Source organism: Lingula anatina, chromosome 1 (genome assembly GCF_051362555.1).
Source record: "Lingula anatina isolate TDL-2025a chromosome 1, LinAna3.0, whole genome shotgun sequence".
Classification (NCBI taxonomy): domain Eukaryota; kingdom Metazoa; phylum Brachiopoda; class Lingulata; order Lingulida; family Lingulidae; genus Lingula; species Lingula anatina.
The window spans coordinates 11,374,778-11,397,171 of NC_141767.1; the positions used below are offsets into that span (position 1 = coordinate 11,374,778).

The 22,394-nt window shown below is 35.9% G+C and overlaps 1 protein-coding gene and 1 long non-coding RNA gene across 2 annotated transcripts; one reads left to right on the top strand and one right to left on the bottom strand.

Moving 5' to 3' along the window:
• Positions 1-1,219: 1,219 nt before the first annotated feature.
• Positions 1,220-22,345, bottom strand: LOC106175459 (uncharacterized). The gene is made up of 5 exons (XM_013557483.2): positions 22,178-22,345; positions 6,226-6,315; positions 5,753-5,832; positions 4,488-4,717; positions 1,220-4,190 (listed from the first exon to the last, which is right to left on the bottom strand). Exons 2-5 carry the CDS (start codon positions 6,299-6,301, stop codon positions 1,787-1,789), a joined length of 2,790 nt encoding a protein of 929 aa, XP_013412937.2. The 5' UTR covers positions 6,302-6,315; positions 22,178-22,345; the 3' UTR covers positions 1,220-1,786.
• On the top strand, positions 17,823-19,442 carry LOC147763978 (uncharacterized). The gene is made up of 2 exons (XR_015331764.1): positions 17,823-18,302; positions 18,960-19,442. It is a non-coding gene; the product is annotated as an uncharacterized LOC147763978 (long non-coding RNA).
• Positions 22,346-22,394: the final 49 nt, after the last annotated feature.

Below are 22,394 nucleotides of genomic sequence, written 5' to 3' on the forward strand. Positions count from 1 at the left end.
GGAGAGGTATACTTGAATAAGATTCAATTTAGTGGCTCTTGGTGGTTTTTGTGGCAGACTTAGTTTTGACTGAAAGATACGTTCGATTCCTTTGCTGCGGCACAATTCCCAATATTCCACTTAAATCACTATATACATGTACACGTCTCCGCCAAGGAGGTTGTTTTCACCAGTCTGTCTGTTTGTCATCAACATAACTCAAAAAAGTTATCGACCGATTTTGATGAAATTTTCAGGATAGGTGGGAAATGGGTTTTTGGTGGTGATCCATATCAATAATCAATCAATTATCAATAATAATCAAAAATTGCTGCCTTGGCGAAGGTCTGCGCTCTCGGAGTGCTTTCCTAGTTTTTCATCATCAGTTGCTCACAATACTTTTCTCACTTTTTGTGTCGATTTTTAGCAAGTACTGTTCAAACACTTTGGGCATGAAGACCATTCTTTTAAGGCTCATTTATAAAGGAACTGGTTAGGAAGAAGACAACTGAATAAAATAGTTCAATTTAATTTCACTATGTATGTTTCAAATTATACATCTAGAAATTTGCCATCCTTAAATGCAATGAAGGCGACAAACGTGTTCTCTAAAGATAATTACATACACGGGTATATACTGACATATTTACAAATTTAACGGATTTAGCACATTTGTCAACTTGGATGTTATGCTAACAAAAAATATATTTGGAACCAATGCACTTATAAGTGTACCGGTAGCGTTTAGAGGCTTTAGTGAAAATTAATCGAGAAAAAATACGATGTAGTCGAATAAATGAAAAAGATTGACAGAAAAGGTTTAACAGCCTTTAATAAAGAGTAGAGAAAATAAAGATATCAAAATTTTCTTCTGTTAATTCTGTGAAATTTATGTACATCAATGATTGAATGATTCCTGTACCGAATGCAGGAGTCCTTGGCATTAGAGAGAGCGCCTTCAATTAGTTTAGGAAATCTGTAAGAATTGTAGAATTTAATATCAAGTGCCAAAGCATCAGTTCTGCTCAAGATACTTGTATGCCCTATCCCAAATCAATATATGTCGGGAGGAGCGATTTCTACCCCCCCCCCCCCCAATTTCCATACATTATGGTCCTCTTTTCAGTGGTGTAGAAAAGTTAAAATTTTTATACAAATTTGATTTCGTGTGTGTGTGGCATTGTCTAAGGATCATGTACACGACCTATAATTATATCTCTCAGAACATAAAAACCAAAAATTTTGTAAATTTTCTCAATGTCCTTTAATGACTTGATCTTCAAACAATATAAACTCAAGTTTAGTGGTAAAAAGAAATAGAAGGGTACCTTGATGAATGGACAGCTAAAGCTACAATAATAAAAACTTTTAACTTCATAAACTATAATAAAAAATGGCATGTACATGATTTGAACATTCTAATCAGATTTTCTCTCAGGGAGCCCAGACCTCTGCCTAGGCAACTCAACAGTTATTAATTTTAATTAAAATGTATTACTGGATCACGTTTCTGATCATATCCTATATTTTTTTTAAATCAAAATTTGTGCATTACTTTGATCTATTCAAAACTTTTGAATTAGGGTATTAAGGTAAACTGACAAAGCCAAAAATCATAGCTTACTTATGAGTAATAACAGGTTAAGAAATGATAATATCTAGGATGTGATAAAAGTAACATGCCTAAATATTTAATACACAAAAAACTATATTCTATCTCAAGTTCTGTCACCTTAACAATGACAAGCACCTTTCAAATGTTCTCTACTGGACTTGTTACACACTACCTTAATGCCATACTGTTAAATCAAACCAAATTTGTTCTACTCCTTCTCCTATTCAATAAGGTTCTCAAGTCAAACATCATTTTTGGCTCCCTGGTCCAAGCACATTCATTCTCTGCTGCAACGTCTTTTAAGCTGTCTTCTGCAAAACCACTGGGAGGCTGAAACTGTAAACCCCTGTTAACACAAGCTCCTGTCTCTGGATATAACTGACAATTTCCATTATTCTGCCATCCTGATTCCTGCTGCCAAAATGGGCCTGTACATCCACCACGAACTGGGTCACTACGAGCATGCAAGTCACCTCCATAGCCACTATTCTGATCTCCTTCCAAAGGAACTGGATTGCAATAAGGGCCCTGGTTCCATGTGCCACTTTGTGCTGCTGGGTTATGGATGTCTCTCCCATAATTGTGCATGCCTTGGTTTTCTTGAGGGGGGTTAATATTGCAGTGATACCCTTGCTGCCTCCACTCCTGATAGTTAAAGTTCTCATTACAGCCCCCTTGCCTGTTTAAGTTGTGAGATGGAAAGTTGCCACAGTGTGGATTCCATTCCTCTTTGTAGCCCTGTTCCTGATTCCACCCCTGTGATGGAACATTTCTGCCATAACCTTCTTGATTCCATCCCTGGTTTGGGGCACTACAACTTCCCTCTTGCCAACTCCAATCCTGGGGTGGACAGTGTCCATTGTACCCCCCTTGCTGATTCCAATTTGGTGGCAAGTGTTTATCATAACCACCTTGTTGGCCATTCCACTGCTGTTGTGGGCAGCTTGCCATATAATCTGGATCCTGTGGTGGTCCTGACCATTGCCTCTCTTCATACGAATGCTGGGTAAATGGGCCGTGATGAAATTCCCCATTGACTTGTTGGCAGTCCATCTGCCACTGCATCCTACCACTGTTAAAATGCCTGTGCTTAGGGTTGACATGCACAGTCTTGCGTTTCTTGACAGCTGCTACATTGTAACTTTTCTTAACAAACAACTTCCTTTTTAATGCTGTACCAGTGGAAGGTTTAACAGTCTCAATATTGTTCCCGTCTAGAATCTTGAGTGGAATTTTCCTGGACTGTTTGGTGTTGTCTTGTTGTACTTGGGACATGGGCTTCACATCCACAGTGTTTTCACTGCTGCAGACTTCTTTTTCTGCAGATTTTACTTTTATGACAGTCAGCTGAGAGGCCTCCTCTGTGGGAGTTTTAGCCATGTCATCAACAGGTACTTCTGATTCATGAACATCAGCTGACATTTGAGGTTTACACCGAGTTTCAACTATAACAATATCACTGTCACTGACTTGGCCATTCATGCCCATTTCTTCCTTACTTTTCCTGCCAGATGCCCCAGTCTCTGGTTCTGTGTCTGCATTTGAAGCCTCTTTACTCTCTGAACCAGATGTGCTGTTGGGAATACTACTGGCTATTACACTGCTTTCTTGAAGTTCCCTTGATGGAATATCATCTTCATGGACTGCCTTCATGACAAGGTCATTCTCTTGGGAAGTCTGGGAAATGTTCTCACTTTCTTGGATTGTTGTTATAGCACTTTCACTATCTTGGGATATATTTGTTAGATCTATAATCTCTTCAGTTATTTTTACATCACTCTCACCCTCTGATGTAGACTCTGCAGTATCTTTACGGACTTCAGTTGCCTTTGCAGCATTTTCACACTCTTGGCTCATCTTAGCATTTTCACTTTGTTGGACTACCTCCTTTGTAGCACTAACACTCTCCTCTTCAGTAGTTTCATTTGAAGATTTCATGGCATTCCCGTTGGCATCACTTTTGTTGTTGTTGCTAACTTTACATGATGCTTCATTGGAAACTTGTTTCCCACTGGTAGATGGTACTTTGCTCCTCTCAACTGACAAAGGTTTCTGGAAACTGAACCGTGGTACACTGATATTGTTGTCAAGGTCAAGCCCAGGCGCATACAAGGTTCCATACCCAATATACCTATCAGCTAAGCTGTCTGTGGTGTAGGAACGGCAATGCCTAAGCTGTGAGGGTTGAAGACCTAAAATTCTGTGAGATGGTGCCATAAAGTGCCACCTTTGACTGAGCTTTGTTAGATATATGTTGGTTATACGTCTGTGGGCGATCTCATTCCAGTGCACTCCATCAGGGGCCCTCAGGTGAACATGTTGTGTGAACAGTTCACACATATCTAAAACACTGTACCCATGGAAGAGAGCCTCTAGCCTTGCACAGTGGTTACCTGCAGTGATGTCAAGGTGGAGGTTGCATGGGTTGTATGGATTGAATGCCTTTGAGGGTTCAAGAAAGCCACCTCGTGGTTTCTTATTCACTGGCAAAGTGGACATCCACATGAACAAACTTGAAGGGGAGAGCACCAAGTTCAGGTGGTCAAACAACCGTCTGATGTTAGTGCGATAAGCTGGTATTGCATTGGAACCATAGCTGTGAAAAAAAAGAAAATTTCAGGAAATAAAGAAAGAAACAAACCATAAACAAGCTTTTAATTTCAAATTTTCTCACCAGTTTAATGAATGTAAAAACTTAATAAAATCATAAACCCAGTACATGTCACATGAATTACAAATCTGGTTCTTAACCCAGGGTTAATCAAACTAGATTACGTAAACTGACCATAGAAATGGAATCAGCAACAGAAGTTCAAAATGCACTTGCTTGACAGTTAACATAACCTGTAATATATTTAACTTATTTGTATTGCCATGAATTCAATCTCTATACCTTGTCATGTCCCATATGCAGGAGCTCATGATGATCACATCTGGTTTCATCTGCTCCAGGTCTTCTAGGACTTGTTGCACATAGTCATCATAGCACCTCACAATGAAGTAATATGTCACCATCACGTTGTGACCATGGTACCTGCGGACCTCTCTGTATTTTGTACTATTCACCATCTCACCCAGGCAGCCTCCCATCAGAAGCTCATCACCCAAAAAGGTTTTCTCTCCCTGTAAATAAGTGTCTACATAAGTTGCATGTTGCAATCAAAATTAGATCATTAAAGAATTGAAAATACACATCATGTGAATTTTGAACTGTATAATTCATAATATCATATTTAAAATTATAACTCATCATGTAACAAGACAGCAATGTTCTGAAATGTTTTTTTTCCAGTTTTAACAATTTTTAACATAAAACGAAATTAACAGTTTACTGCCATTTTTATATGTTCAACTAAGAAAATTGATGAGATGGGAAAAATATCAACAGAGCAGTGTTAAATGTCCAATTTCTTCCATTCTTCCATTCTGAACATAGTGAATGATTGAATCTGACAAACTGCAATGATATGAGTTTATTTCCATTTTTGAAACTTTATTACACAATACACGATAACAAATTTACCATCATTTTTACAAAATCAACTAACAATGTTGTAAAGATGCAGGAAATGTCAAACAAACACTTTTACGTATCTTATTAGTTTAATAATGAGACTGTTAACATGCCTAAGAATTGAATCTGAGGAAATGTGAAAAATATGCTGAAAAGTGAAAAAACAGCATAACTTCTACAATAATGGCTCGATCATGCTGATTTTCGAACTTGGCCCAGGGGCGGATCCAGAGATATTTTCTGACAGTCTTCCAAATTATCTTTGTTACCATCCTCCATTTTTGACCGTCTTCCGACAGAAAAATATAGATACCTGTCAATGCAAACTTGAAAATCTGACCGTCTTCCAGAAGACCTAGAAGACGGCCTAAATCCGCCCCTGTTGGCCTGCGTTTTATGAATATTCATCAGCTCTGTAAATATAAAGCCAAAAAGTAAAACTGCCCTCCACTTATCGTGTTTACAAGGAAAGTGCACGGCACCGGCATCGGCATCGCCATCGGCGACGACAGACGCAGGTGATGGCAATATGTACAGACACATCTGTGTCTGTACATAAAAATATTTATATATGAAACAATACATAATTTTCTATATTTCAATGACAGACTTATTACATTGAAAGCACCCAATTTGAAAGATACCTTGGCTTTGAGCTGTGCTGTGGTGAGGTATCTATTGGCTTGGAGTAGTAGTACCAAATCCTTATAAACACATCTCATCACTAGAATAAATCATTTTAAAGGAAATGAAGTACACAAGTAACATGTCAAAATGCAATATTATGCCTTGTTAATGCAATATTCATAGTTATATTAATGCTTCACGAACAGCATTCCCTAGAATAATGAAGTGTTATCACTTTATTTTGTAAAATTTTAAACATTAGCTTGTTATTGTTATAACTGTGAGTGACATTCTGGTGCAAATTGACAAACTGAAATTTTGGTAATTGACAAACTCAAAATGCTTTTAAAAATATGTTTTCATAAACTATCATTTTGTAGTTAGCAACACAGTTTTAGCTCATGATAAAATGTGCACAACATATTTACATGCTTACATACACCTTGTGACAATTTGCAGCAAAAACCTGTCTAACCACAAATAAACACACCTGAACTTCCAATGATGACAACATGTCTGCCATGTAGTAACATCTGTGCATCCCGCTGGAGGTATGCAAGATTCATCTTTCTGCAAACGCCTGCCAATAAATGAAGCAAAATGTGATTACCATAAACATTACCATGAATCATTTAATCACATAAATTAATATAGCCACGTGCAGTGACAAATTTCAGAAAATATATTTAAATTGAAACCTCAAAGTCCTAAGAGTAATCTTGAGACAAAAATGCTGGTTAACTGTCTTCAATTAAGGATAAATGTACAGTACTTAGTACATTTCAACAGAGCTAGGACCAGCCGATCAACAGGATAAGCCTCACTATATGGGATATGGATAAGCCTCACAGCATAAGATATAGACCGTATGAATCTTGTTGACCAAGATCACTAACGTCATAGGGACTTTTGCTGAATGCAATCAGATAAACAGACTAACATGCCTCCTTTTTTTTCCAATGATCTCACGCTTTTCTATATTCTACTCAACACCAGGAGGAGGTTTGTTAGTATGTTAATCTGATTGCATTCAGCAAGAGTCCCTGTAGAGGTAGTGCACATTAGCAAGGTTGGCAAAATTCATTGTTAACAGTTCTTACCAGGTGTAACATGAAAATCCGACTCCCCCAGTCCAAATTTCATAATGAAAATCTGACTCCCCCCATGAAAAATGACACTAGTTTATTTTTCAAAGAAAAAAAAAATTAAATGCATTTTGAATATGCCACATCCTTTCCAATAATTGAATTCCTACATTTATTTCTCTAGGAGAGATCTGGAGTCTCTTAGGCCCCATTCAGAATAAGGGTCTAGCTTGTCTGAGGATCATATATGGCGACCCACTGCAAAAGTTGCCACCTCATCTACTAATAGACACTGAATAGATATCCCGTGGAGAAGTATTCAAGTGGGTTGGCCATATTTCACCCTCAGACTAGTTAGTCCCCTATTCTGAGTGGGGCCCTAGGAAATCCAGCAATTGATGGGACTTGACTAAAATCTACTGACAACACAAATTTTTGGTACATACCAGGTGATAAACCAGAATTTTGAAGCAGGCTAGCTGTCAAAAACAATGGTATGAGCACAGGGGTGGAGGTGGAGGTGCATACATTTATGTCCCTTCATTGCGCAATTAAATTTTAAAAGATTAAGTTTATGAAATGCAATTTGACCATGAAATCATCACAACACCTGCAATAAATCTAATAAATTCTTCTCATTCCTAAATATATATTATTAAACTACCACAAAAATAATTCAGCAAAGCTCATGTTTGATATACGTTCTGAAAATTTGAACAATTCCTAGTAGCAAGTAGTATTGCTTGGTTATAATTGAGTCAAACTGAAGTTTACATTAGTTTAGCCTTGGAAAAATCTAGCAAAAGTACAATGATTTGTTTGGATTCACTCAGACTCTGAAGAAGGCTGATTAGCTCAAGTGTGATAGCAGACAGAGTGCAACTGTTATGCTGTTAGTTGGTAAGTGTTAATTATTGTCAGTGTACCATAGCAAATATCAGTCTACCAATAGGCATGATCTTTTTAATTACCTTAACACATATACCCAAACTGGTCAGCAACTGTTCTCAAATGTCTGACCCAATCTTGAATATATGGGTGCTTTCCCAGAGATTTAGATCGATCTAACTCCCTGGGGGTTCACGCTAAATTGCAGTCAGCCGAGCGGGCACCATAGTTAATTACCCCCTTACAGCTTTTAGTAGGTGGGACAGACGCTTTAGCCGGCCAAGCTGACAGTAATCTAGTGAGACTCCCCACAGGGCTAGATCGATCTAAAAATCTATGGAAATGGGGTGTATCACTTCTGGACTTGATTAAAATTATCTATTGCTGTGAAAACTCATGGGCCTTTTCCCACATCATTGGACAGAGATATATGCATCAAAGCTCCACTTACAATTCTATTATTGTTATTACAGATACAGTTCATGGTTAAAAGTAGGTCAAAGGTCAATTTTAAGGTCACAGTAAATTGCCTCTTGTGACTTTCTATTCAAATTCAATAGTAACTATGGGCGTATCTCTGCCAGTTTTGAAAAAAAAAAGCATTAAAAAGTTGCAATGTTCAGATTATGGTGTAAAGTAGGTCAAAGGTCAATTTCAAGGTCACATTTAGATTGCCAGTATATGACTTCCTATTCGAGTTCAATAGTAACTATGGACCTATCTCTGCCAGTTTTGGAGATAAAAGGGAACCAAAATTTGCAAAGTTCAATTCATGATGAAAAGTAGGTCAAAGGTCAATTTCAAGGTCACATTTAGATTGCCAGTATATGATTTCCTATTCAAGTTCAATAGTAACTATGGACCTATCTCTGCCAGTTTTGGAGATATAAGGGACTAAATGTTATAATTTTGGAGTTGCAACAATGTGCCATAAATTTCGTACAGAAAAAACTAGAGGATCAGAGAGGCGATACCGCCTCCGAATATTGTACCACCAGCTGGAGCAAGCGCATTCGTATAGACCCCCACATACACAAAATAAGGAACACAGCCACCAGTCTTGTGCTTGACAAGCTGTAAAAATGCAATCAACAAGAATTTTCAAAATATGCAAAAAATATACATATAACTAACAAGGCAGCAAAGCTGTCAAATGTACAGACAAAAAACAGAAAATAAAGATATAAAAAAAGGTCATTTTGTCAATTTTGATGCAATAATAAATAATGCTTATAATAGCACTGTCAGTCAACACTGAATTTTAATCATGCACAACAGGTAACATGGTCAATAACAGGAGCAGACCCTGAGATATTTTCTGACAGTATTCCAAAGTATCTATGTTGATCCATCCTCCATTTTGATGGTCTTCCAACAGAAAAAAATAGATACCAGTCAATATAAACTTAATAACCTGTCTTCCAGAAGACCCAGAAGATGGTCTCAATCCACCCCTTCAATAAGATTACAGTTTCAGGACCATGAGAGACCAAAGTCACATGATGAAAGTCTCAATATTTGAAAAATGATGACAGTGCATAAAATAATATTATATAATGTTTAAAGACATAAAAAACAATATAATTGCTTATGTGGAAATACAGAAAATGTGCAGTGCCTCGAGCGGATGAGAGTTAAAAGTCACAAATGCAAGTGTTTGAGAAAAAATTGTAAAGGAAAACATAACAAAACTAGAAAACCACCGAGAGTGCAGACCTCTGCCAAGGCAGCAATTGTTGATTATTATTGATTATTGATTGATTATTGAGCCAGACCACCACTAAAAACTAACCATTGTCCTCTTTGGCCCAATTCTGACAGTTCCTGAAAATTTCAGCAAAATCGGTCCATAACTTTTTGAGTTATGTTGATGACAGACAAACAGGGGTGAAAATATAACCTCCTTGGCAGAGCCTGAGGTAAATATAATTTCAATGAAGCTGCTATTCAAATTTTTAATCTTTGATTATATATATATATATATATATATATATATATATATATATATATATAATAACCTGCATAATTATCACTGCTTCCTTATTATTAATCTAGCAGAGAGCTTAACTTTTGGGAGTTTACAAGGAAATATCAACAAGTGTGCTTTATGTAATCTCCTTTAATGGCCTATCAATTAGGCAAATGACTTTATAACTCAGAAATTAGCTAAGTGATACCCAAGGGATATTAACAGACTGACCCTCTCAAAGGTCTTTCAGGCCCATAAGTCACATCTTAAGAAAAGCACAAAACAATAATGCACAAAATAGGAGACTACCAATTCTGATGCAATAATACACTATGTTTTACTGCACAGTCAACATCAAATTTTAATTATGCACAACAGGTAACAACGACGAAAGTAAAAGCATAAGGCTTCAGGCCAATCAGAGTTCAAGTTTATACTTAGAAAGTGCCAGAATGAGAAAAATGAAAATTTCACACAAAATTGCATAAATTCAATAATAAATGATAACCCAATTGACCTGGCTTTCTAATTTGAACTGCATGCCAATCCTAAAAATAATACTTGTAAGTTAATAATAAGTAACACAGTTTTCTTTTCATAATGTTTGCAGTAGCAATGCAAAAATATTGTTGTCAATTTTGATGTAACATTACATAATAAATTATAGAATAATTATCACCAATTTTTGATTATTGACAATAAATAGCATGGACATGTAGAAAATTTGATCACCATTCGGCTTCATGTCCATGGGAGCTCCGAGTCCAACAATGAATATGCCAAAAAGATAATGAATATTTCACTCAAATGTATAACTTCCAGAAAATGAAGCCAATTAGACTGCTTTTCCAACTCATTCTGCATTTTAGTCCTGTGTTTCTTTTTTAAAGGTTTGACAGTCATAACACGGTTTTCCCATAATGGTCATAATGGCAGCAGCACCAAAAATTATGTTTTCTTCTATTTTGATGCAACATTACATAATGCTTACAGTGATTGCGAAAGCCGTCGGACCACGGCCATATGCCGGCAAAAGTTCTGTGGGCTGGAAAACCCTTTTAACTCATCGGCCCACATGTCCGACGGACTAAAGTCAGTTTCTTTAACAGACACCTCGCCTCATATTTGAATTTATCGTAAAGCTCTAAGTACGCACTATTCGCAAGTAAAACTTTAACTTGCGCCATACTGGCGCGTTTTGTAATAAAGGTCTACGTACATTATGATGTCGCTTGAAGTGTGCGTAGCGATGGTGTGAGGGCTGACATGTGACCCGTTTCACAAAAAAATGTATCGAAACTGAAACAACTACAGGTCAATGAAAAACATACTGCTCAAGACTCTGAAAACAGGCCGCTCAAACTGCTTACGACTGGCCACGCGCGGACCTCTGAGAACACCTAACTAAACGTGCTGGGTAAACAAGTATGGCTTCCGTCGGACTGCATGTTGAGTAAACGATTAAGTGAAATATTCATTTGCTTTTAGATGGGTGCTCTTAACTAATTTTAACGGATATTTTAAGTCATATTGCGCCTTTAGCGGTCCTATATGTCAAAATGAGGGACAACATCATTTTCCATGCGGAAAATCCGCAATGGCACAGTCAGGGTGCAAAACTGTCCATTACAGTATATTCATCTAAACTTTAGAATTAGATATTGAATAAAAATTCTTTTCAGACTCTGGCCCGTAGCCAGGGATGGTTCAGGGGTTTCGAAAGAACCGCCTCTTATGCTGACAAAAGGTCCACTCTTGGTAAAATTTGATCTAGGTACATGGCGTTTTTATGGAAGACCCCCCCCCCTTTTAAAATTGCTGGCTACGGGCCTGCTATGAGAGCAATAGCTTTATTTTACAATAAAAATGGGATTTGTCTACCTTTTCCATGTAGTGCAATTATTTGGCATAGTGCAATTATCAATTCTGAAGATTTTTCCATTAAGTACTGTATAATTTTTCAGACAGTATGTTTATTTTGGAAGATTTTTCCACACACTACAATTATTTAGGACTTCAGAGTAGTAGCATTAAGCCTTTTTTCATTGATTTTAATCATATAAAAAATATTGAAATACAATGAATTTTCTTTAAATAATTCACGGCACACATTTTTAAAAAATGGCACACTTTTTTTGACCAAGTGGGCCAAAATGGACCGACCAGATTTTGACCCAGGACAATCCCTGCTAACAGACAAGCATTTTTCCAAGAGTGAAAATCTAAAAAACGTTACAAAAGTTGGAAGCTCCACTTCACTATGACTTATGTTTTAATTTAAGTCAAAAATTGGAATAAAATTTACAAAGGATACATGATCTTGTGTTAAAAGATTAGAAATTAAGACAGGCAACCCAGATGTAAAAAGGATAAAACTTAAATGCCAGAAAGCAACCAAAATGAAAGACGTTTAAACTTAAACCTTTAAACATCCTATTACATCTGGCCTGAAAATTAAAAAGCAACGATTTAAAATGCTAGACAATAATATTCATCAAAAATGAAGTGAAAATATAAAGCTTGATTATTTTGTTGTGGGCCGGTAAAAAAAAGGTGTGGGCTGACAAAATTTAATTTGCTCCAGCCCACATGTCTGGTAAGTTTTCAATGTCTTTCGCAATCACTGTGCTTAACAGTAAAATGACCATCAATTTTTAATAATAGAATATTAGTAACATGGACATTCAGAAAACGTGACAAGCAAAGGTCTTCAGGATCTTGGAACTTCAAAGTCACACCTTGAAAATGCCAATAAGTGAAAAATTAAATTTTCACAAAAAACTGTTTAACTGCCAGAAAAAATTAACAAACAGACTGCATTGCCTACTGAAGCTGTATTTTAGACCCATGTTTCTTTCCTGTAAGTTTGAGAACAGTAATTGACATGATTTTTGTTAAATGGTCATCATGAGAGCAGTGCCCAAAATAGGGTTTTTTTCAAATTTTGATGCAATATTACATAATGTTTAACAGCATAATGACCATCAATTTTTAATAATGGGATATTAGTCACATGAACATTCAGAAAACGTGACTAGCAAAGGTCTGCAGGCTCATGGAACTTCAAAGTCACACCTTGAAAATACCAATATGTGAAAAATTAAATTTTCACAAAAAACTGTTTAACTGCCAGAAAAAATTACCAAACAGACTGCATTGCCTACTGAAGCTGTATTTTAGACCCATGTTTCTTTCCTGTAAGTTTGAAAACAGTAAGTGACATGGTTTTTCTTAAATGGTCATCATGGGAGCAGTGCCCAAAATAGGGGTTTCTTCAAATTTTGATGCAATATTACATAATGTTTAACAGCATAATGACCATCAATTTTTAATAATAGAATATTAGTAACATGGACATTCAGAAAACGTGACTAGCAAAGGACTGCAGGCTCATGGAACCTCAAAGTCACACCTTGAAAATGCCAATATGTGAAAAATTAAATTTTCACAAAAAACTGTTTAACTGCCAGAAAAAACTACCAAACAGACTGCATTGCCTACTGAAGCTGTATTTTAGCCCTATGTTTCTTTCCTGTAAGTTTGAAAACAGTAAAAGACATGGTTTTTCTTAAATGGTCATCATGGGAGCAGTGCCCAAAATAGGGGTTTCTTCAAATTTTGATGCAATATTACATAATGTTTAAGAGCATAAAGACCATCAATTTTTAATAATAAAATATTAGTATCATGGATATTCAGAAAATGTGACTAGCAAAGGTCTGCAGGCTCATGGAACTTCAAAGTCACATCTTGAAAATGCCAAAATGTAAACAAGACACACTGTTCTGAAATGGGTTTATTTCCATTTTTAACATTTTTTTAACATAAAACAAAATAAACAGTTTGTTGCCATTTTTATATGACCAACTGAGAAAATTGATGAGATGGGAAAAATATCAATAGAATAGTGTTAAATGTCCAATTTCCTCCATTATGAGATTCTGAACATAGTGGATGATTGAATCTGACAAACTGCAATGATATGAGTTTATTTCCATTTTTGACACTATATTACACAATACACGATAACAAGTTTACCATCATTTTTACATAATCAATTAACAATGTTGTAAAGATGCAGGAAATATCAAACAAACACTTTTACGTATCTTATTAGTTAAATAATGAGACTGTTAACATGCCTAACAATTGAATCTGAGGAAATGTAAAAAAACAGCATAACTTCTAAAATAAAGACCCGATTATGCTGATTTTCGAACTCAACCTGCAATTTAGTAAGTTTGACTACTCCTGTGAGTATAATGACAATGGGCTATCTGTTTTTCTTATATTGTGTTATCAGTGTTGCATATATGTTGAAAAAAGTGAAAAAAACAGCATAACTTCCCTAAAAATGGCCTGATCATGCTGATTTTCGAACTTGACCTGCGGATTATAAATATTCATCAGTTTTGTAAGTTTCAACCCAAAAAGTAAAATGGTTTTCCACTTATCGTGTTATCGGTGCTGCATATATGCTGAAAAACGTGAAAAAACAGCATAACTTCCCTAAAAATGGCCCGATCATGCTGATTTTCGAACTTGACCTGCGTATTATGAATATTCATGAGTTCTGTAATTTTGAATACAAAATGTAAAACGGTATTCCATTTATCGTGTTATCGCTGAGTGCACGGCGACGACGACGGCGACGACGACAGACGCAGATGATGGCTATATGTACAGACACATCTGTGTCTGTACATAAAAATGGTACAATCAAAGTTAAGTTCATCGTAAGGTAGGTCAAAGGTCAATTCCAAGATCACAGTAAATTGCCAGTATATGACTTCCTATTCAACTTCAATAGTAACTATGGGCCTATCTCTGCCAGTTTTGGAGATAAAAGGGAAGCAAAATTTGCAAAGTTCAGTTCATGGTGAAAAGTAGGTCAAAGGTCAATTTTAAGGTCACATGTAGATTGCCAGTATATGACTTCCTATTCAAGTTCAATAAAGACTATGGACCTATCTCTGCCAGTTTTGGAGATAAAAGGGAAGCAAAGTTTGCAAAGTTCAGTTCATGGTGAAAAGTAGGTCAAAGGTCAATTTTAAGGTCACATTTAGATTGCCAGTATATGACTTCCTATTCAAGTTCAATAGAAACTATGGACCTATCTCTGCCAGTTTTGGAGATAAAAAGGAAGCAAAATTTGCAAAGTTCAGTTCATGGTGAAAAGTAGGTCAAAGGTCAATTTTAAGGTCACATTTAGATTGCCAGTGTATGACTTCCTATTCAAGTTCAATAGTAACTATGGAAATATCTCTGCCAGTTTTGGAGATATAAGGGACTAAATGTTATAATTTTGGAGTTACCATAATGTGCCATAAATTTCCTACAAAAAAAACTAATTAAAATAAAGACAAGGCAGCAAAGCTGTCAAATGTACAGACAAAGAACAGAAAATAAAGATGCAAATAGGTGAAAAATTAAATTTTTACAAAAAACTGTTAAATTGCCAGAAAAATTTACCAAACAGACTGTGTTGCCTATTGAAGCTGTATGTTAGACCCATGTTTCTTTCCTGTAAGTTTGAGAACAGTAAGTGACATGATTTCCCTTAAATGGTCATCATAGGAGCAGTGCCCAAAATAGGGGTTTCTTCAAATTTTGATGCAACATTACATAATGTTTAACAGCATAATGACAATCAAATGTTATTAATAAAATATTAGTAACATGGACATTCAGAAAATGTGACAAGCAAAAGTCTTCAAGATCATGGAACTTTAAAGTCACACCTTGAAAATGCCAATATGTGAAAAATTAAATTTTCACAAAAAACTGTTTAACTGCAAAAAAAAAAAAAAAAAAAAAAAAAAAACCCAAACAGACTGCATTGCCTACTGAAGCTGTATTTTAGTCCCATGTTTCTATCCTGTAAGTTTGAAAACAGTAAGTGACATGATTTTCCTTAAATGGTCATCATGGAAGCAGTGCCCAAAATGGGGGTTTCTTCAAATTTTGATGCAATATTACATAATGTTTAACAGCTTAATGACCATCAATTTTTAATTATAAAATATTTATATCACAGATATTCAGAAAATGTGACTAGCAAAGGTCTTCAGGCCCATGGAACTTCAAAGTCACGCCTTGATAATGCCAAAATGTAAACAAGACAGCACTGTTCTGAAATGGGTTTATTTCCATTTTTAACACTTTTTTAACATAAAACAAAATAAACATTTCACTGCCATTTTTATATGTCCAACTAAGAAAATTGATGAGATGGGAAAAGTATCAATAGAACAGTGTTAAATGTCCAATTTCCTCCATTCTGAGATTCTGAACATAGTGGATGATTGAATCTGACAAACTGCAATGATATGAGTTTATTTCCATTTTTGACACTTTATTACACAATACATGATAACAAGTTTACCATGTTTTTTACATAATCAACTAACAATGTTGTAAAGATGCAGGAAATATCAAACAAACACTTTTAGGCATCTTATTAGTTAAATAATGAGACTGTTAACATGCCTAATAATTGAATCTGAGGAAATGTGAAAAAACAGTATAACTTCTTAAGTAATGGCCCGATTATGCTTATTTTCGAACTCAACCTGCGTTTTAGTAAGATTGACCACTCCTGTGAGTATAATTACAATTGGCCAATCCGTTTTTCTTATATTGTGTTATCAGTGTTGCATTTATATTGAAAATAGTGAAAAAACAGCATAAATTCCCTCAAAATAGCCCAATCATGCTGATTTTTGAACTTGACCTGCGTATTATGAATATTCATCAGTTCTGTAAGTTTCAAGTCAAAAGGTAAAATGGTTTTCCACTTATCCTGTTATCGGTGCTGCATATATGCTGAAAAAAGTGAAAAAACAGCATAAATTACCTAAAAGTGACCCGATCATGCCGATTTTCGAACTTGACCTGCGTATAATGAATGTTCATCAGTTCTGTAAGTTTCAAGTCAAAAGGTAAAATGGTTTTCCACTTATCGTGTTATCGGTGCTGCATATATGCTGAAAAAAGTGAAAAAACTGCATAAATTCCCTAAAAGTGACCCGATCATGCTGATTTTCGAACTTGACCTGCGTATTATGAATATTCATCAGTTCTGTAAGTTTCAAGTCAAAAGGTAAAATGGTTTTCCACTTATCGTGTTATCGGTAAAAGTGCACGGCGACGGCGACGACGGCGACGACAGACGCAGATGATGGCTATATGTACATTTCACCACCAATATGTACATAAAAAGGTCATTTTGGTCAAAATTCTTGAAATGGGAGGTGCTCTGAAGTTCCAGATGTTCAAATTTGATGAAATAATGTCATTTTTGACCTTTTCGAAGCCTTATGTTTTATTTTTCCGGAGTTCAAAATTTATTATCCATTACCGTACTGCACATTTTGCTTTCACCACCAATATGTACTTTTTGATACAGCGTAACTCGGAAACCGTATGGAATACAAAAAAACGGAGACCACCTCCAGTGTTGGGCTTTACATGCTCTACAAAATGCAAAAAAGAATGGGTGTCTAGCATTAACTGTTCCCGAATTAGAGACAGTTTTCAGTTTCGATATCTTATGGCCGCTACTCCCGTGAAAATGCACCGATTGACCCCAAATTCACGGAGATGAAAGATGACCTGAAGGGTAACACTTTCCATTAATATTATTAGTTAAGTCTGTGTGGTGTCTGAATAAGACCGCAAATAATTTTTTTTCGGCAAAAATTTTGTTTTTTTGAAAATTTTGGCCCGTTTGACCTTAAAATAAAGGTCAAAGGTCAAATCCAAGGGCATATTTGAAATCTACACATATGACTTTTGGAAAGCTGTCTGTAGAAATTTTTCCCATAATTCCTTCTGTAGGGGAGATAATTAGCATTTAATTTTGCCATTTTTGGACAAGGGTGCATTGCAATGAGTGCCACACCTAGACCCCAATACCGACAAAGCCCAAATTTTACGTGGAACGAGTTGAGATTATAGGTGACCTTAATCCAAGAGATGGGTATGGAGGCCCTTACCGTCTAGGAGGAGAAGCGGTAACGGTGACTTGGCGGCGGAGCCGCAGGAGCCGGCAGAACATACGGGTCGGGACTAAAACCATGTGTACCGCCAGCGCCTACGCTGGTGGTACAATGATTGGTTCATTTCCCCCAGCTTCCAGTTTTTAAGCCAATCAATGCTTCGCTCATATTTTACACTGCATGTGTCAAATTAATGCAACATGGCGGGAGACACATACTGGAGTAGCTGTCTCTACTTAAGCAGGAAATTGACCACTGTTGTGTGGCTCAGTATTATAGTGAAGGAAGGACCAAAGATATTATGCAAAAAGGTCTGTCCGGCCAGTGTTACAGACGTTTTAGGCCATTTTATTGACTGCTTTCTGTCAGAAATGAAAATATCAACTGCAACACTTGTCACGTGTGGAAGGTTTCAGGGAGCAAAAATAGGTTCTGAACTGAATGTAAGAACGCCGGTCACTACGGTGGTAGACATTGACATTAAATGCATTCAGATAACAGTTGGCAGTGAACACCAAAAGAGGCAGGCTCAACTAAAGTCTCCAAGAACATCCAAATACAGAGCGCATTGGATTTTTAATGCAGCACTCGCATAGGCCTACTTCTGAAAGTCTCCAGAAATGATGTGAGTATTTTTTTTCGTTTTATCAGTCTAGAGTGTCATAGTTTTTTAAGGTGAATATATTTTAGGCATTGATATGTTGGTAAATAAATGTCCTTTTTTGCACTTTCACAAAAACATATGTTAAATGCTAATTGCTTGCTCACAACAGCAGATGTTTCTATACTGAAGCAACGTGTCTTTGACATTTTTTAAAATTAAATTAAGGCAGGTAATAGCTGTAAACTATCATGTGCTTTGGATAATGAGCCTGTCAACATGAATTCATAGTTCAATTAAGTTTTCCGCCAAGTTTTTAAGTATATAGATATTAAGTTTAACCAGGCCAGTAGCCAGCAATTTCAAAAGAGGGTTCTTTTTCTGAAAAAGTGAACCATTGACCATAAAACCTTCATGCACCTAGATCAATTTTGATCCAGAGCAGACTTTTTCCTGATAAAAAGGGTGGATCATTCAATAATATTAAATAAGTTGTTGCTGCCATTTAGATTTAATAAAAATTAAGACCATAACAGGCCATATTACCCTTGCTGGTTTTTGTATTTTCAGCAATCTTGCTAAGCAATTGTTTGCTGTCTTTTGAATTATACAATTCCCATGCAGCTAAGAGAAGGCACACATCCAACTCAGTAAATTTATCTGAAACATATTTTTTTTCAGTGAATCCCTAAGTAAAGCAAGGCAGACAATGTATATTCCATCTCGCAAGTAGTGGAAAACTTCAATCTTTGTCTTCGGGCTGGACAGGCCAAAAATCTTGGAAAACACATAGCAGAGACACTGACAGAGGAGCTATGGTATAGAAGCCCATATGCAGAGAGAGACTGGCTAGCTTAGTGCAGCTGCCATAGTGACCATTTTTGGAAGGCCATTTAACAAGATGATTCTCAAACTTATTGAAAGATTCAAAGGTCTGAAATATAGCCTGATTGGATTCTTTTTATGGAAGTAATGCTGTTTTTGTGAAATGGTCATTTTTCATATACATGTATTGGTGTTTTCAGTGTGGGACTTGGAACTCACATGGGCATGAAGCCATATTGTTTCTGGATAGCCATGTTACATGAAGTAGATAATTTAAATTTGATGATTTTCCACTTAATCATTAAATCATACATAATATTGCATCAAGATTGACAAAAACTGTTTTGTGCACTGCCATCATGAATGCATAGAAAGGCAAACTTTTTTTTTTTGTTTTGTAATTTACAAGAATGATTCGTTGAATTGACATTCATTTAGACAAATAAAACATTGAAAAATAATTGCTGTTTTTATCCAAAAATTGCTATACTGTGTTAAAACCAGTATTTACCATTGTCTAATGTAGATTTGAAAATGAGTGACCAAAAGTCATTATTTTGAAAAATATTTTTTATTTTTTTCCCCCCTCCGACCTCTGACAAAAATAAAAATCGTTCGAGAAACAGGTAATAAAAAAAAAACTGCCTTATATTAAGGATTCTTTTGAATACCATATGATAAAAGAAATCATTAAAATTAATTAATATATATATTAAACATTTAACAAATGTCAAATATATTGTAAATATTTTCGAGAGTTTTGTGCCAATCTATAAGTGACAAGTTTGAAAATTGGTGACAGAATTCAAACAGCAGTAGTATGCTAATGTGACCCAAGTCATCAAACCAAATAGAATAGAAACTGAAAGCACAGATTCTAGGACAATTCCCCCCCGGACTATTCCCCCCGGACAATTCCCCCCCAAGAAATATATATTTATATACAAATATTAAGTAGAAAGTGTAAAGTTAAAAACATTTCTTCCTTTTTATTGATATTTTTAGTGTGAAAATACAACTTCATCATGAAACAAATTATTTTATAACAAATTCCTTTTTCATTGAGTACAAGTACAGAAAGATTTATTAAATATCTAATCAAAGTATAACCACCTATTCTTCAGGTAAAGGTGGGATAAACAGATGAACAGGTTAACAGATATTTTATGAATATTTTTAGTGTGGTGGGTGGTGGGTAGTTGTCAAGCAAGTAAAAGTGACAAATAGTCAAAGGGATACCTGGATAAGCGAGAAAATCTGTTTACCCCGCATCTATCTAGAGGTGACCTTGATTCAAGACTTACTCAATGGGGGGGGGGGGGGGGGGGGGGGGGGGGAAGGTAATAAAGCAATTAAAAGTAACAGTTAATTCATCAAAGGGCTACCTGAATGAATGAGAACATCTGTTTACTCTCCTTTACCTGGAGTTAAACTTTGATCAGATTTTTATTGAAATGTTCCGTACTTCTATCTTGAAAATTTTATGTACTTGTACTCCATGAAAGTAATTTGTTTAATGAAATTAATATTATTCATCCTCCAGTTGCATCATCACACTAAGAAATATTCAGAAAATGGATGAAAAGATTTGAACTTTGTACTCTTTACTTTATATTTGTATATAAATTAATATATTATTCGGGGGGGGGGGGGGGGGGGGGGGATCGTCCTGGGGGGGGGGGGGAATTGTCCAGGGGGAATAGTCAGGGGGGGATTGTCCTGATACCGAAAGCACCGTACACAAATGAACATTCCATTGGATGCATTCTGCATTATAACACAAATATATTAACAATATATATATTCATTCAAATTACCTAGTAATTTCACATTTGCCCCTATGATTCTTCTCAATCTTATTTTTACAATACTCGGTTAATAACTTAAAGCATGTGCCAACAAAATATTGCTGAGTCAGCGTGTTTAGTTCTTAATCTGTGGAGTGACATACTTTCTAAATGGGGAATTCCCTTAGCATCAAAATTCAATCCTGTAGAACCAAATCAGTGCACTTGAGCATTGGTAGTAAAAAAAAAAAGTACATTCTCACTTCACTTAACTAAGATCCAAGGTCGTATTCTGAATGGATATCTTCTCATTTAAAATGATGGCAATAAATAAGAAAAACAAAATACCCCTACCCCTGCATGTGCAACTTTTGTTATAACAAGGCTTTCTAAGGTACTCTCTACAGGGACATGCAAATAAAAAAAAATTACTTTGGAGAAAAAAAAATTCTCCTTGTCACAAATCATTGTGAGACCCATCCCTGCACTATTGGATTAGATGTTTTATTCCATCTTAAATGTTACATGATTCCAAATGACCTGTCATTCACTTAGAACACCATGGTTTCCTGTAAATTTCAGTGGGAATTATTCATGTCATGTACTTATGTGAAGAGTTTATAGCTTATTAGGTCTAAACAGGGAATAATTAGTAGCTTTGAAGGATATGTACACATAGCTAGGATATATGACTAAATAGTAAAATTTCAAACAAATGCGTTTAGTAATCCTTTAACTTAAAAAAATAATTTAGCATATTTTTCTTTTAGATAACGAGTCCTGGATGAAAAATGGGAAATGGGGAGAAAGAGAGACAACAAGTAATGGCAACTGACTTCCCGGGGGGGGGGGGGGGGGGGGGGGGGTATCTCTTGATGGCGCAACGGGCACGCACTTACTGTTACACGTGTCTGGGTGTTTTTAGAAATGGCAAACCGACAAATTTTAAACTTCAGAGAAGTCTTTAAACTAAACCAGCCGAGCTAAATGAGCATCGCCGAAAAGATTTTAGCACCATTAAAGATATGGAATATGAAGTCCCTCAACTTTAAGTTAAACACTGAAATCATATAAAAGCCAAAGAAGAGGAATAAAATAGCAACTGCGAGAGATAGGAAACGCACTCATTAGGCTTGGAAAATGAAGTACCCACACATGACACGTAAAGGACTCCGATTTACCTCTTGAAAAAACCCAATACTTTCGAAACCAACTGTTGTCTTGTTTAATGTAACTCTGACATGTTTAACAATAAACGAAATACATGAAAACATAAATCCCGTTTACCTGGAGAGTCCTAGAGCTTTCTTTCCTTGCAACCTCGTCTTGTCAAGCACTTTGAACATCAGCCCCTCTCTTCGAATCATGGACGAGTCCAACAAGATATGGTTGATTCAAGCTCCATTATTTTGACAGTTTTCTTTTTGAGTATTTAGTTGGTCAATCAGTTTGATTTAATCTATTGTCTACTTTCTTTCCAGGATTCTTTTTTTAAATGTAAATG

Coding starts and splice junctions, on each gene's coding strand:
- LOC106175459 (XM_013557483.2), bottom strand. CDS start 6,301: ATGAATCTTGCATACCTCCAGCGGGATGCACAGATGTTACTACATGGC. Junction 5,833..6,225: donor TGTCATCATTGGAAGTTCAG/GTGTGTTTATTT, acceptor GATTTATTCTAG/TGATGAGATGTGTTTATAAG. Junction 4,191..4,487: donor TGCATATGGGACATGACAAG/GTATAGAGATTG, acceptor TTTTTTTCACAG/CTATGGTTCCAATGCAATAC.